Raw genomic sequence first — 14,495 nt, 5'->3', positions numbered from 1 at the left:
TTTACAGACAAATTATTTCACTGTATCACAATTCCAATGGCTCAGAAGTTTACATACACTAAATTGACTGTGCCTTTAAACAGCTTGGAAAATTACAGAAAGTGATGTCATGGCTTTAGAAGCTTCTGATAGGCTAATTGACATTATTTGAGTCAATTGGAGGTGTACCTTTGGATGTACTTCAGGGCCTATCTTCAAACTCAGTGCCTCTTTGCTTGACATTCTGGGAAAATCAAAAGAAATAAGCCAAGTCCTGAGAAAAACATTGTAGACCTCCACAAGTCTGATTCATCCTTGGGAGCAATTTCCAAATGCCTGAAAGTACCACGTTCATCTGTACAAGCAATAGTACGCAAGTATAAACACCATGGGACCACGCAGCTGTCATACCGCTCAAGAAGGAGAAGCATTCTATCTCCTAGAGATGAACTTACTTTGGTGCGAAAAATGCAAATCAATCCCAAAACAACAGCAAAGGACCCTGTGAAGAAGCTGGAGGAAACAGGTACAAATGATCTATATCCACAGTAAAACGAGTCCTATATCGACATAACCTGAAAGGCCGCTCAGCAAGGAAGAAGCCACTGCTCCAAAACCGCCATAAAAAAGCCAGACTATGGTTTGCAACTGCACATGGGGACAAAGATCGTACTTTTTGGAGAAATGTCCTCTGGTCAATGAAACAAAAATAGAACTGTTTGGCCATAATGACCATCATTATGTTTGGAGGAAAAAGTGGGTGGCTTGCAAGCCAATGAACACCATCCCAACCGTGAAGCACGGGGGTGTGGATATATTGTGGATATATTGAAGCAACATCTCAAGACATCAGTCAGGAAGTTAAAGCTTGGTCGCAAATGGCTCTTCCAAATGGACAATGACCCCCAAGCATTCTTCCAAAGTTGTGGCAAAATGGCTTAAGGACAACAAAGTCAAGGTATTGGAGTGTCCATCACAAAGCCCTGACCTCAATCCTATTGAAAATGTGTGGGCAGAACTGAAAAAGCATGTGTGAGCAAGGATGCCTACAAACCTGACTCAGTTACACCAGCTCTGTCAGGAGGAGTGGGCCAAAATTCACCCAACTTATTGTGGGAAGCTTGTGGAAGGCTCCCTGACACGTTTGACCCAATTTAAACAATTGAAAGGCAATGCTACCAAATACTAATTGAGTATGACCCACTGGGAATGTGATGAAAGAAATAAAAGCTGAAGTAAATCATTCTCTCTATTATTATTCTGACATTTCACTTTCCTAAAATAAAGTGGTGATCCTAACTGACCTAAGACAAGGAATGTTTACTAGGATTAAATATCAGGAATTGTGAAAAACTGAGTTTAAATGTATTTGGCTAAGGTGTATGTAAACTTCCGATTTCAACTGTATATATGTACAATATATGTTCTAATGGTGTTTTTTGTGTCATGTTTTTATTGTTTTGAGAATTGTGCAAACTGTGAATAGACAAAAAGCTTCAAATACGTTTTAAAGATCAGATGTTTTATAGGTCAGATGATTTCAAGGTCACCACTTTATTTTCACTTGTTTGTACTCATGTCTGCTAACTTTACATATATAAACCATTGTTTTATCAATCATGATGGCAGCACCTAGTATGTGTGAAAATGATGATCAGATTTGGCTGCAAAGAATGGTATACAGTTCCTTTCAGAAAGTATTCAGACCCCTTGACTTTTTCCACATTTTGTTACGTTAAAGCCTTATTCAAAAATGTATTAAATAAAAAAATTCTCAGCAATCTACACACAATAGCCCATAATAACAAATCGAAAACAGGTTTTTAGATTTTTGGGCAAATTTATAAAATAAAAAAACAGATACCTTATTTACATAAGTATTCAGACCCTTTGCTGTGAGACTCGAAATTGAGCTCGGGTGCATCCTGTTTCCATTGATCATCCTTGAGATGTTTCTACAACTTGATTGGAGTCCATATGTGGTCAATTCAATTTATTGGACACACCTGTCTATATAAGGTCCCACAGTTGAAAGTGCATGTCAAAGCAAAAACCAAGCCATGAGAGCTCAGAGACAGGATTGTGTCGAGGCACCGATCTGCTACAAAACATTTTTGTAGCACTGAAGGTCCCCAAGAACACAGTGGCCTCCATCAATCTTAAATGGAAGAAGTTTGGTCGCCTGGCCAAACTGAGCAATCGGGGGAGAAGGGCCTTGGTCAGGGAGGTGACCAAGAACCCACTGGTCACTCTGATAGAGCTCCAGAGTTCCTCTGTGGAGATGCGAGAACCTTCCAGAAGAACAACCATCTCTGCAGCATTCCACCAATCAGGCCTTTTATGGTAGAGTGGCTAGACGGAAGCCACTCCTCAGTAAAAGGCACTTGATAAAAACCTGCTCCAGAGTGCTCAGGACCTCAGACTGGGGCGAAGGTTCACCTTCCAACAAGACAGCGACCCTAAGCACACAGCCAAGACAACGCAGGATTGGCTTTGAGTCAAGTCTCTGAATGTCCTTGAGTGGCCCAGCCAGAGCCCGGACTTAAACCCGATCGAACATCTCTAGAGAGACCTGAAAATGTCTGTGCAACAAAGCTCCCCATCCAACCTGACAGAGCTTGAGAGAAATTCTATAAACTGTTTTTGCTTTGTCATTATGGGGTATTGTGTGTAGATTGATGAGGTGAAAGAACTATTTAATCAATTTTAGAATCAGGCTGTAACGTACAAATATGTGGGAAAAGTCAAAGGGTCTGAATACTTTCAGGGGAATTATTTGTTGGGGTAACATGAATTGAAAGAGCAGTGTCTTCTTTCATTTACTTCTGCCAATTCAAAGTCTATTTGGTTGTGCATCTTCCTTATTATGCTGTACCACATTTTGGTGAGCTTGAGAAACCTTTTTTCTTTTCTTTTCTTTTCCTTTGTGTGTAGCGTATGATAGAAACTTTGCTGCTTGGTTGACAATGCAGTTTTCCAACAGAGAGAAGCAGATATGTGGCTAAATATAGTATGTTGATGTGCCATTTTTGTTCCACTTGACCTGTTAAAAGGTAAGTTCAAAGCGGCATAGTGAGCATGGATTAATATTTGAAACCCCAAATATTATCTATATTTTATATGATCAGATATCAACATAACTCTGACAAAGATTACAATTACAGACTACATATACTGTATAAAAATTTAATGACAATGTTGTGACATTTTTGTATTTTTCAGCTTGTATGACTGTCATTTGGGAAAGGATTTCATTTGAAACTATTTTCAAGACTCTAAATCAGAGCTCATACTGCATTTTCGCTGATTACATCATCCCTTTTCTTTCCTTTTTCTTACAACAAAAGGACTGAGACTGACACAAAGCTATCACCTGTCAAGATGTTCAAAGGTGACCGCCATTAAAGAGACTATTTTCAAAGAACTAGACCCAGCCCTGTTTTTATTCCTGAGAAAGCAAATATGTTCAATGACGATGATGACATGTATTGGTTCATTTCAAGAGGAAAAACCTCAGAATGTATCTTATCAGTTGATCAAATATAGTTTGTTTGTACAATTGAGAGTTTATTTTTTTAATAATGAGAGTTTACTACTATAGCACAACAGTAGGCAATAATCCTATTCAAGAGTTGGCTATTGCCACTAGTTGTTCGGCTATGAGAGAGGAGTTTTGCAAGTAATTGTATATGTTTTTCTGTTTTTTTAAAGTCTGAAATAGTTCAATATACACTACCGTTGAAAAGGTTGGAGGTCACTTAGAAATGTCCTTGTTTTTTAAACAAAACATCAAGTTGATCGGAAATACAGTGTCGACATTGTTAATGTTGTAAATGACTATTGTAGCTGGAAACGGCAGATTTTTTTAATGGAATCTCTACATAGGCCAGAGGCCCATTATCAGCAACCATCACTCCTGTGTTCCAATGGCATGTTGTGTTAGCTAATCCAAGTTTATCATTTTAAAAGGCTAATTGATCATTAGAAAACCCTTTTACAATTATGTTAGCACAGCTGAAATCTGTTGTCCTGATTGAAGAAGCAATAAAACTGGCCTTCTTTAGACTAGTTGTGTATCTGGAGCATCAAATCAAATTGTATTTGTCATATGCGCCGAATACAACAGTGAAATGCTTACTTACAGTCTCTAACCAATAGTGCAAAAAGGTATTAGGTGAACAATAGGTAAGTAAAGAAATAAAACAACAGTAAAAAGACAAGCTATATACAGTAGCGAGGCTATAAAAGTAGCGAGGCTACATACAGACACCGGTTAGTCAGGCTGATTGAGGTAGTATGTACATGTAGATATGGTTAAAGTGACTATGCATATATGATGAACAGAGAGTAGCAGTAGCGTAGAAGACAGTAGCGTCGATTACAGGCTCAAAATGGCCAGAAACAAATAACTTTCTTCTGAAACTCGTCAGTCTATTCTTGTTCTGAGAAATGAAGGCTATTCCATGCGAGAAATTGCCAAGAAACTGAAGATCTCGTACAACACTGTGTACTACTCCCTTCACAAAACAGCGCAAACTGTCTCTAACCAGAATAGAAAGCACAGTGGGAGGCCCCGGTGCACAACTGAGCAAGAGGACAAGTACATTAGAATGTCTAGTTTGAGAAACAGACGCCTTACGTCCTCAACTGGCAGCTTCATTAAATAGTACCTGCAAAACACCAGTCTCAACGTCAACAGTGAAGAGGCAACTCCTTGATGCTGGCCTTCTAGGCAGAGTTGCAAAGAAAAGGCCATATCTCAGACTGGCCAATAAAAGTAAAAGATTAAGATGGGCAAAAGAACACAGACACTGGACAGAGGAAGATTGGAAAAAAAGTGTTATGGACCGACAAATCTAAGTTTTGAGTTGTTCGGATCACAAAGAAGAACATTCGTGAGACGCAGAGAAATGAAAAGATGCTGGATTAGTGCTTGACGCCATCTGTCAAGGATGGTGGAGGCAACGTGATGGCCTAGGGGTGCTTTGGTGGTGGTAAAGTGGGAGATTTGTACAGGGTGAAAGGGATATTTAAAAAGGAAGGCTATCACTCCATTTTGCAACGCCATGCCATACCCTGTGGACGGCGTTTAATTGGAGTCAATTTCCTCCTACAACAGGACAATGACCCAAAGCACAGCTCCAAACTCTACAATAACTATGTAGGGAAGAAGCAGTCAGCTTGTATTCTGTCTATAATGGCGTGGCCAGCACAGTCACCGGATCTCAACCCTATTGAGCTGTTGTGGGAGCAGCTTGACCGTATGATACGTAAGAAGTGCCCATCAAGCCAATCCAACTTGTGGGAGGTGCTTTAAGGAAGCATGGGGTGAAATCTCAACAGATTCCCTCAACAAATTGACAACTAGAATGCCAAAGGTCTGCAAGGCTGTAATTGCCGCAAATTCTTTTACGAAAGCAAAGTTTGAAGAACACAATTATTATTTCAATTAAAAATCATTATTTATAACCTTGTCAACATCTTGACTATATTTCCTATTCATTTTGCAACTCATTTCATGTATGTTTTCATGGAAACAAGGACATTTCTAAGTGACCCCAAACTTTTGAACGGTAGTATAGGTTTACACAAGCACTGTGTTTTGTCAACCAAATACCATTAGGTTAGTATAATATCTTTGTTATTAATGAATAACCAGTTTTAGTAGTAAGGAGACACAAAGAGAGAGGGAGAGCACAAGAGAGAAAGAAATAGACCAGTTTTAGTAGTAAGGAGATACTTGACTTTATACAGACACCATAGTGAACTGAGTTGAAGGGCCTCAAATCAGGGCACATGAGTAACTTGACTCCTTTGGCTCGAAAAAGGACAGACTGTGTCTAACTCTGATGAACCAGCCCTGATTTACGTCTCCCTTCCCCATGAAAATAAACTCCATGAATATAGGTCCATTATCATTTCTACACAGTTTCAATTTGCTTTTAATTATTTAAAAGAATACTGAGGTTGTTTAGTTTCTTAACTTAAACCACCAGTGGGCCGGATTGGACCCCCTCGTGGGAATATGTTTGACACCTCTGATCTAAAAGTACAACCAAATTCCAATGGAAAAACAATGTTGGATTTTTGGTTTAGTTATCAACAAAATGTGTTATCACTGTGCTTTCAACCATTTAAAAGCATAAGAAAGTTCAAATACAATGTCAGATATTTTGTTTATTTATACAACAATTTAACTGTGCTTCATCTAATAGCGCAACCAAATGACCTGGATTGCAGTTGAGATTACATTAAAAGTTCATAGCGCAAGTTATCAATACTGTTCAAGATTCTGCACAGATTATTAAAGCAATTGTGAAGACTTCCACAGACCTGTGACCTTTGCAGCCTTTATATGATTACATAAGAAGACATTATAGTTACATTAGGCCAACCTCAAAATGTGGCCATGGATGTGTTACTCATTTTAAGGTTGAATAACTACTATTACATTAGTTTATAAGATTAGGCTATTTACTGTATTACAAAAATATGACTGTAATTGTGTTTGGTTGACAACGCAACCAAATATCAACATTTAAAGAATGTCCAATGCTTGGATAGTTACATTACAAATGAATTACATACAGTACCAGTCAATAGTTTGGACACACCAACTCATTCAAGGGTATTTCTTAATTTTTTACTATTTATACATTGTAGAATAATAGTGAAGACATCAAAACTATGAAATAGCACATATGGAATCATGTAGTAAACAAAAAAGTGTTAAACAAATCAAAATATATATTTGAGATTCTTCAAAGTAGCCACCCTTTGCCATGATGACAGCTTTGCACAATCTTGGCATTCTCTCAACCAGGTTCATGAGGTAGTCACCTGGAATGTATTTCAATTAACAGGTGTGCCTTGTTAAAAGTTAATTTGTGGAATTTCTTTCCTTCTTAATGTGCTTGAGCCAATCAGTTGTGTTGTAGGGGTGGTATGCAGAAGATAGCCCTATCTGGTAAAAGACCAAGTACATTTTATGGCAAGAACAGCTTAAATAATAAAAGAGAAATGACAGTCCATCATTACTTTAAGACATGAAGGTCAGTCAGTCTGGAAAATTTCAAGAACTTTGAAAGTTTCTTCAAATGCATTTGCAAAAACCATCAAGCGCTATAATGAAACTGGCTCTCATGAGGACTGACAAAGGAAAGGAAGAACCAGAGTTACCTCTGCTGCAGAGGATAAGTTCATTAGAGTAAACTGCACCTCAGACTGTAGCCCAAATAAATGCTTCACAGAGTTCAAGTAACAGACACATCTCAACATCAACTGTTCAGAGACTGCGTGAATCAGGCCTTCATGGTTGAATTGCTGCAAAGTCACCACTACTAAAGGACACCAATAAGAATAAGAGACTTGCTTGGGCAAAGAAACACAAGCAATGGACATTAGAAATCTGTCCTTTGGTCTGAGTACAAATTTGAGATTTTTGGTTCCAACCGCCGTGTCTTTGTGAGACGCAGAGTAGGTAAACGGATGATCCCTGCATGTGTGGTTCCTGATGTGAAGCACGGAGGAGGTGTGATGGTGTGGGAGTGCTTTGCTGGTGACACTGTCAGTGATTTATTTAGAATTCAAGGCACACTTAACCAGCATGGCTACCACAGCATTCTGCAGCATTCTGGTTTGCACTTAGTGGGACTATCATTTGTTTTTCATCAGGACAATGACCCAACACAACTCCAGGCTGTGTATGGACCATTTGACCAAGAAGGAGAGTAAAGGAGCACTGCATCAGATGACCTACCTCCACAATCACCTGACCTCAACCCGATTGAGATGGTTTGGAATGAGTTGGACTGCAGAGTGAAGGAAAAGCAGCCAACAAGTGCTCAGCTTATGTAGGAACTCCTTCAAGACTGTTGGAAAAGCATTCCAGGTGAAGCTGGTTGAGAGAATGCCAAGAGTGTGCATAGCTGTCATCAAGGCAAAGGGTGGCTACTTTGAAGAATCTCAAATGTAAAATATATTTAGATTTGTTTAACATTTTTTTGGTTACTACATGATTCCATGTGTTTGCTTTATAGTTTTGATGTCTTCACTATTATTGTACAATGTAGGAAATATTAAAGATAAAGAAAATGAGTAGGTGTGTCCAAACCTTTTACTGGTAGTATGTTGTGTTCACGTCTCCATCTCAACCAAAAAAACATTACGTTTAAGTATAGGACTAAATCTAATCTAATCAAATGCAGTTTATATCAAATGTATTTGATTTAGTCCTATTCTTTAACTTTTATTGTTGTACTCGATGAGACGTGATTTAAATTGTAATCATCAATGATTCACTTGAAGATTATATTTGAAAGAATCCAAAGCTTGAAACCATAGGCCTATATTAATTGTCTATTTTTAGTTTAACCCTATGTTGAATTGAAACAATAGCTGTTGATGACTTTGCAAATGCTATTTAGGCCTAAATAGTATTATTGATTATACATGCATTCAACACCATAATGCCCTCGAAGAGCATCACTAAGCTAAGGTTCCTGGGACTTAACACCTCCCTCTGCAACTGGATCCTGGACTTCCTGACGGGCCACCTTCAGGTGGTGAGGGTAGGTAGCAACACATCTGCCACGCTGATCCTCAACACTGGAGCCCTTCAGCGGTGCGTGCACAGTCCCGTCCTGTACTCCCTGTTCACCCACGACTGCATGGCCAGGCACGACTCCAAACCCATCATTAAGTTTGCAGACGACACAACAGTGGTAGGCCTGATCACCGACAACGACGAGACAGCCTAAAGGGAGGAGGTCAGAGACCTGGCCGGGTGGTGCCAGAATAACAACCTATCCATCAACGTAATCAAGACAAAGGAGATGATTGTGGACTACAGGAAAAGGAGGACCGAGCATGCCCCCATTCTCATCGACAGGGCTGTAGTGGAGCAGGTTGAGAGCTTCAAGTTCCTGTTCCTGTCCACATCACCAACAAACTAACATGGTCCAAACACACCAAGACAGTCGTGAAGAAGACACGACAAAACCTATTCCCCCTCAGAAGACTGAAAAGATTTGGCATGGGTCCTCAGATCCTCAAAAGGTTCTACAGCTGCAACATCGAGAGCATCCTGACTGGTTGCATCACTGCCTGGTAAGGCAACTGCTCGGCCTCGGACCGCAAGGTACTACAGAGGATAGTGCGTATGGCCCAGTACCACACTGGGGCCAAGCTGGATGCCATCCAGGACCTCTACACTGGGCGGTGTCAGAGGAAGGCCCTAAAAGTTGTCAAAGGTACCGGAGTGCCAAGTCTAGGTGTCACGCCCTGACCTTAGAGACCCTTTTAATTCTCTATTTGGTTAGGTCGGGGTGTGACTAGGGTGGGCAATCTATGTTTTCTATTTCTTTGTTGGCCTGGTATGGTTCCCATTCAGAGGCAGCTATCTATCGTTGTCTCTGATTGGGGATCATATTTAGGCAGCCTTTTCCCACCTGTTGTTTGTGGGATCTTGTTTTTGTGTAGCTGCCTGTGAGCAGCCCAGAATGTCACGTTTCGTTTTCTTCTGTAATGTTTTTGGTGAGTTTCATATTAATTATACATGTGGAACTCTAAGTACGCTGTGCCTTTGTCCACTCATTCCAACAACGAGCGTGACACTAGGACCAAAAGGCTTCTCAACAGCATTTACCCCCAAGCCATAAAACTCCTGAACAGGTAATCAAATGGCTACCCGGACTATACCTACATATTACCTCAATTAGCCCCAATGCCCCCGCACAATGACTCTGTTCCAACCAGTTTGTGCCGGGTGGGAAGTTGTGGTTTGCAATATGTAACGTGTTTGGTAACGTAGGCTACCTATTTCTTGCCGCTCACTAATAAGACCACAATTAGCTATTGGGGATCCGCATTTACAACACAACTCGAAGGCAAATTAACTTCATAGACAACATTTTGTAGCCTGCATTAAAATAGTTATAACATTTTATAATATTAGCGCGGGAGCGAATTTTACGTACGCACGCATGCACAGACACACACACACACACACACTCAAATAAACAGGACAGGCAAGTTACAACACCCGCCCCTTAAGGCTGCATTATTAGTCCATGACTGTCTATGAAGCACCTGCAGAAGCCAAGAATCACGGCAAACTAAATTGGATTCAGACAACCACTCTGGACTGTAACTGCTGGCTGGGCCCACAAGATATTCCGCATATTATAATAAGTCACTAAACGCTGTGGATTGAAGTAGCCTGTTTTCTTTCTTTTCTTCAAGTTGTTCCGACTGACGGAGAGCGGCTGCTAGGATTTACTTTTACGATGTCCCAGTTGGAGTCTGTCGATAATATCCGATAAGGACTTTAGGCTACCCGGGAAAAACCAAGAGAAAATGTAACCTAATTGAAATGTTATTTTCGTGTTATATGTTTTGTGTTCATTTGAATATGTTCTAAAGATGATGATAACCAGGCTAATGTGGGGAGAATCTGTAACATGATCGAATTGATATAAAAATAAATAATGTTGGCTTAGATCTGGCCAAATTATATTAGGAAATTCAGGTCATGGTCTAGTTTCTCTATCTTTACATAATACATAACGAAACCCTATAGGTTTTTTCCATAGTGTCTGTTAAATGCAATGATTTGATGACTTTATATAATAATACAAATAGTACTGATTATATTATAGTACTGAGCATATTATAATGATTAGTATTCAACATTGACATATACATAATTTGACAAGTCCTTTTCCCCCCCATCGTTTTCTCCTCCAGCTTCCTTTACTGATGGCCGGATTTTTCCAACAGCTGCGACTTTTACTTTGGAAAAATGCCCTTGGTGTCATTAGACAACCGGTATGTAAAAAAACAAGCATTTCATTGGTTTATTGTGAAAGCTATTCCTTCAATAATTATATGAGGAGCATGAGTGACATCTTGAAAGAAAATAATTATGTCATACCAAACGAATTTTCTCATGTTCTAAGTCTCTGATGATCTATTACACATTAAGACACACATTTTAGATCAACATTACATGTTCTGTAATTTCAATGCACTTATACAAATGTATACAAAACTATGAACAAATGAAAGCAACATTGACTGTCTTCAGAAATTGTCTGTGTTTTTATCTAGTCTAAACAATGTAAGGTGTTGTGTGTGTTAGGGCTGGACTATCTGATCTGAAACTTTGTATTCTGTCCATCAGGGCTGGACTGTGGCCCTCCTGGTTTGGCCACTGGTCATCTTCATCATCCTGGCCATCACCCGCTCCCAGTTCCCCCCTAAGTTGAAAGACTCATGTAAGTAAAGGACCGTTTCTAGAGAGGTGCACTGATTTATGACATTGCGTAATAACTTGTTGGTGAATCTATGACACATTTAAAAAAAATAAAAAAATCCCCTTGAGATTAGAGAATACATCAGTCAATACTAAACTAAAGTATTGAGTTGAGTTAATCATATACCATTTTTTTTTACAGGTGTATGTGGTCATTATACTACTGCGTTAAATTACAATTCCATTAGTGACAGAGTTTAACTACTGTGTTTGCTTCATCTTCAGTTACAATGTTTTGTTCTGGAGATCTTTTCCAAAGCTTGAAAACAACAGATGAAAAGATTTGTGTGTATGTTTCCCTCCCTGACGTAAAACTCTAAAGAGTTAGTTAAGACGGTCAATGTGACGTGGGAGATCTCGTGACCCTGGGGTCCTCACCTCTCACAAAGCTCCTCATCACGTGATTCAGCAAATAAAAGAAAACTTACAACACAAATAGGAGTGACCGAATTGTGTTAGAGTTGAGATGCCATCATGATTGGTCTATGGGCTTTCGTATAGCAATACCAGTAAATTGTGTTGTTTCTGTCCAGTTTTAAGTCAACAAAGCATGACCAAAATAACTTACATTCAAGATGCATAATCGGTAGGGCTGGGAATTGCCATTGAACTCACGATACGATATTGGGGTGTCTGTTTGTCTATCTATCTTTTTTTCCTAGGCTATGTGGCCCCTAGGAACCTCCCCAGTACAGGTTTCTTCCCCTTTCTCCAGACCCTCATGTGTAACACAGACAGCTCCTGCCACAACACAACTCGTCTGTTCGCCAAGAGTTCAACTAAAAACACCAGGGCATCGTGGACAGAACACGATGCAAAGAGGTACTCTGTCTTCACATAACTTTGTGGTTTTATATAGTGCTTTTCCAGATGCTCAAAGCACTTTGCGTAGTAAGGGGGGACATTCAACTCATCCATCATTGGCCATTCTCATACAACATTCTCCTGAACCTGAACCTGAACTACTGTGCTTTAGTGGTCAAGTTATCTATCAGAATTGGATGATGCTGTGGTTTTGATTTTGCAATTCCATTGCCTAGAAGGATAGAGTCAGGGAATAGTGTGAGGAAACAGGCTGTCTTTGATTTCAGAGCAGAAAGGCCTCATGAGTCATAATATAAGTTAAAAAAGTCAAACCTCAACATCCACCAGAACTGAACAAATGAATATAATGATAACCCAAAAGGATTTGTTTTTACATTAAGTCGTTTGTGGATGTGTCACATCAATTATTCCTTTCAGATTCATCAATATTGTGATACCACTGAGGAATAAATATATTTTTGTTTTGCGTTGAGGCTCATTTTATCATCTGGTATAGTTTTAGTGAGTAGAGAGACAAAGAGACAGGCTGGAGATCAGCAACCCCACAGCACAGAGGAGGGAGACACCTTGATGGTACTGCATCACATCACAAGGGAGGGGATTAGTGTTTTCATGGAAAACTTCCTTGGGGGGGGGGGGGGGGGGGGGGGTAAGCCTCAGACAATAGACACAATCTCTGGAATGCTTTCTAACTCTGTTTTTTTCTGCTGACTGATAATGGCCTGTCGTACACAGCAATGACAATGTTGTTCATTAGACATTTTTTGTAGTACAGTTTTGAATTTGTATTGGTCAACAATATAATTTAAAATAATATGTTTAAGGTAAGATAGACGTGAGTCCTTTTCTGAACATTTGACCATGGAAAAGTCTTGCTTTGTAGAGTTAGGTGTGTTGCATATTTCAAGTTCCTCTGTGGAATCAACTGTGACTCCATCATTATGTTTAGTCCATGCTGTCGTTGTCACTTAATTCTACTTATTGTTGTTGAGCATAAGAACATTCCATGAGGGTGCCAATGTTAGGAGAACCTGTTTGGTTTCCCCTTTCCCTGGTGTAATACGTAACTGACTGACAGATTGCTTTCACAATGCCTCACCCTTCATAGCTTCTATTTTCTACCTTTTTGTTTGGACACATCTTCAGCCTTTTATAAATACTCATTATCATCGCCATTCTAGTGTAGTAAGTGTTTCTTTGTGTTAAAAACAACAGCTATTACATAAGTAACTGATGGGTGTTTGTTGTCAAAGTGTAGGGTTGTGTGAAAAGATTGTGAAGAGGCTATGTATGATGGTTGGCATTTGTAAAGGTCATTGGTTGTCATTGTACTCTACTGTGTGGTACATTTATATTTTCTCATACTGATGCCTTTTATTTTAATAGCCTAGGTGGCTGTTTGTTTCTGCTCTCTCATTATTGAATTGTCATGCTTGACAATGAACGCAATGGAGTTGGAAAGAGCACAAACAGATCTGAGACCAGTCTAAGTGGTCCCCTCTCTTACCTTACCCTCTCGCTCCACCCCTTCTCTCATTGCATAACCACTCTCACCGTACTTTCTCTCTCCTCTCCTCTCCCTCTCTCCATATATAACAGGGTATCCCTGCTGCCCCATGGCACCCCCATGCTAATGGGCATTGGGATGGGTGGTAGAGTCCGTGCTGTGCTGCACGAGACATCTGACCAGCCTCAGATCATGGAGCTCTGGGACAACTTTCTGAGTAGGTCCACTTCCTCAGTAACAGAAAACCATGGTCTGGTCCCAGATCTGTTTGTGCTCTTGCCAAATCTATTGCTGTCATTGTCAAGCCAAGCGTTTTTGTCAATGTTTGGCATGACAATAAGTAACAAGAAGTTGACATGATAGCACAAACAGACTGGCTAGAGAAACCATAGGAAAGTCTAAAAACATATAGGTGAACTGCTAATAAATACTACACTCAATATAACTATGTTGATTTGTTTCCCTTGTAGCCTATGTTAACAATCTTTGTGGCAATGTCTCTTGTTTATATTTGTTACAATTTATACAATGACATAAGGATGGTGTAATGAATGGTACCATGCTGGCCTATAATTTAATTATATCCTTCATATTTTCCAGATGCCAGCCACCAAGATAAATCAAAGTACAACTCTCCCATGGAGGGATTGAACAACACCCTACTGGGAGACAAGGTGCGTCTGATGGAAATCATCAATATGTACAGTACCAGTCAAAAGTTTGTACATTGTAGAATAATAGTGAAGACATCAAAACTATGAAAAAACACATATGGAATCATGTAGTAACCAAAAAAGTGTTAAACAAATCAAAATCGATTTTATATTTGAGAGTCTTCAAAGTAGCCACCCTTTGCCTTCATGACAGCTT

General features: G+C 39.6%; 1 protein-coding gene across 1 annotated transcript in view; it reads left to right on the top strand.

Moving 5' to 3' along the window:
• The first annotated feature begins 10,737 nt into the window (after positions 1–10,737).
• The window catches only part of abca12 (ATP-binding cassette, sub-family A (ABC1), member 12), a 94,762-nt gene continuing 91,004 nt past the window's right edge, over positions 10,738–14,495 (top strand). Inside the window, 5 exon segments of the mRNA XM_039006272.1 lie at positions 10,738–10,806; positions 11,162–11,255; positions 11,956–12,115; positions 13,718–13,842; positions 14,226–14,299. Of these exon segments, the coding sequence (XP_038862200.1) occupies positions 10,738–10,806; positions 11,162–11,255; positions 11,956–12,115; positions 13,718–13,842; positions 14,226–14,299 (522 nt within the window).

Source organism: Salvelinus namaycush, chromosome 13, assembly GCF_016432855.1.
Source record: "Salvelinus namaycush isolate Seneca chromosome 13, SaNama_1.0, whole genome shotgun sequence".
Taxonomy (NCBI): Eukaryota; Metazoa; Chordata; class Actinopteri; order Salmoniformes; family Salmonidae; genus Salvelinus; species Salvelinus namaycush.
Note: the sequence above shows the minus strand (reverse complement) of the source record. Positions and strands in the feature narration are given on the sequence as shown.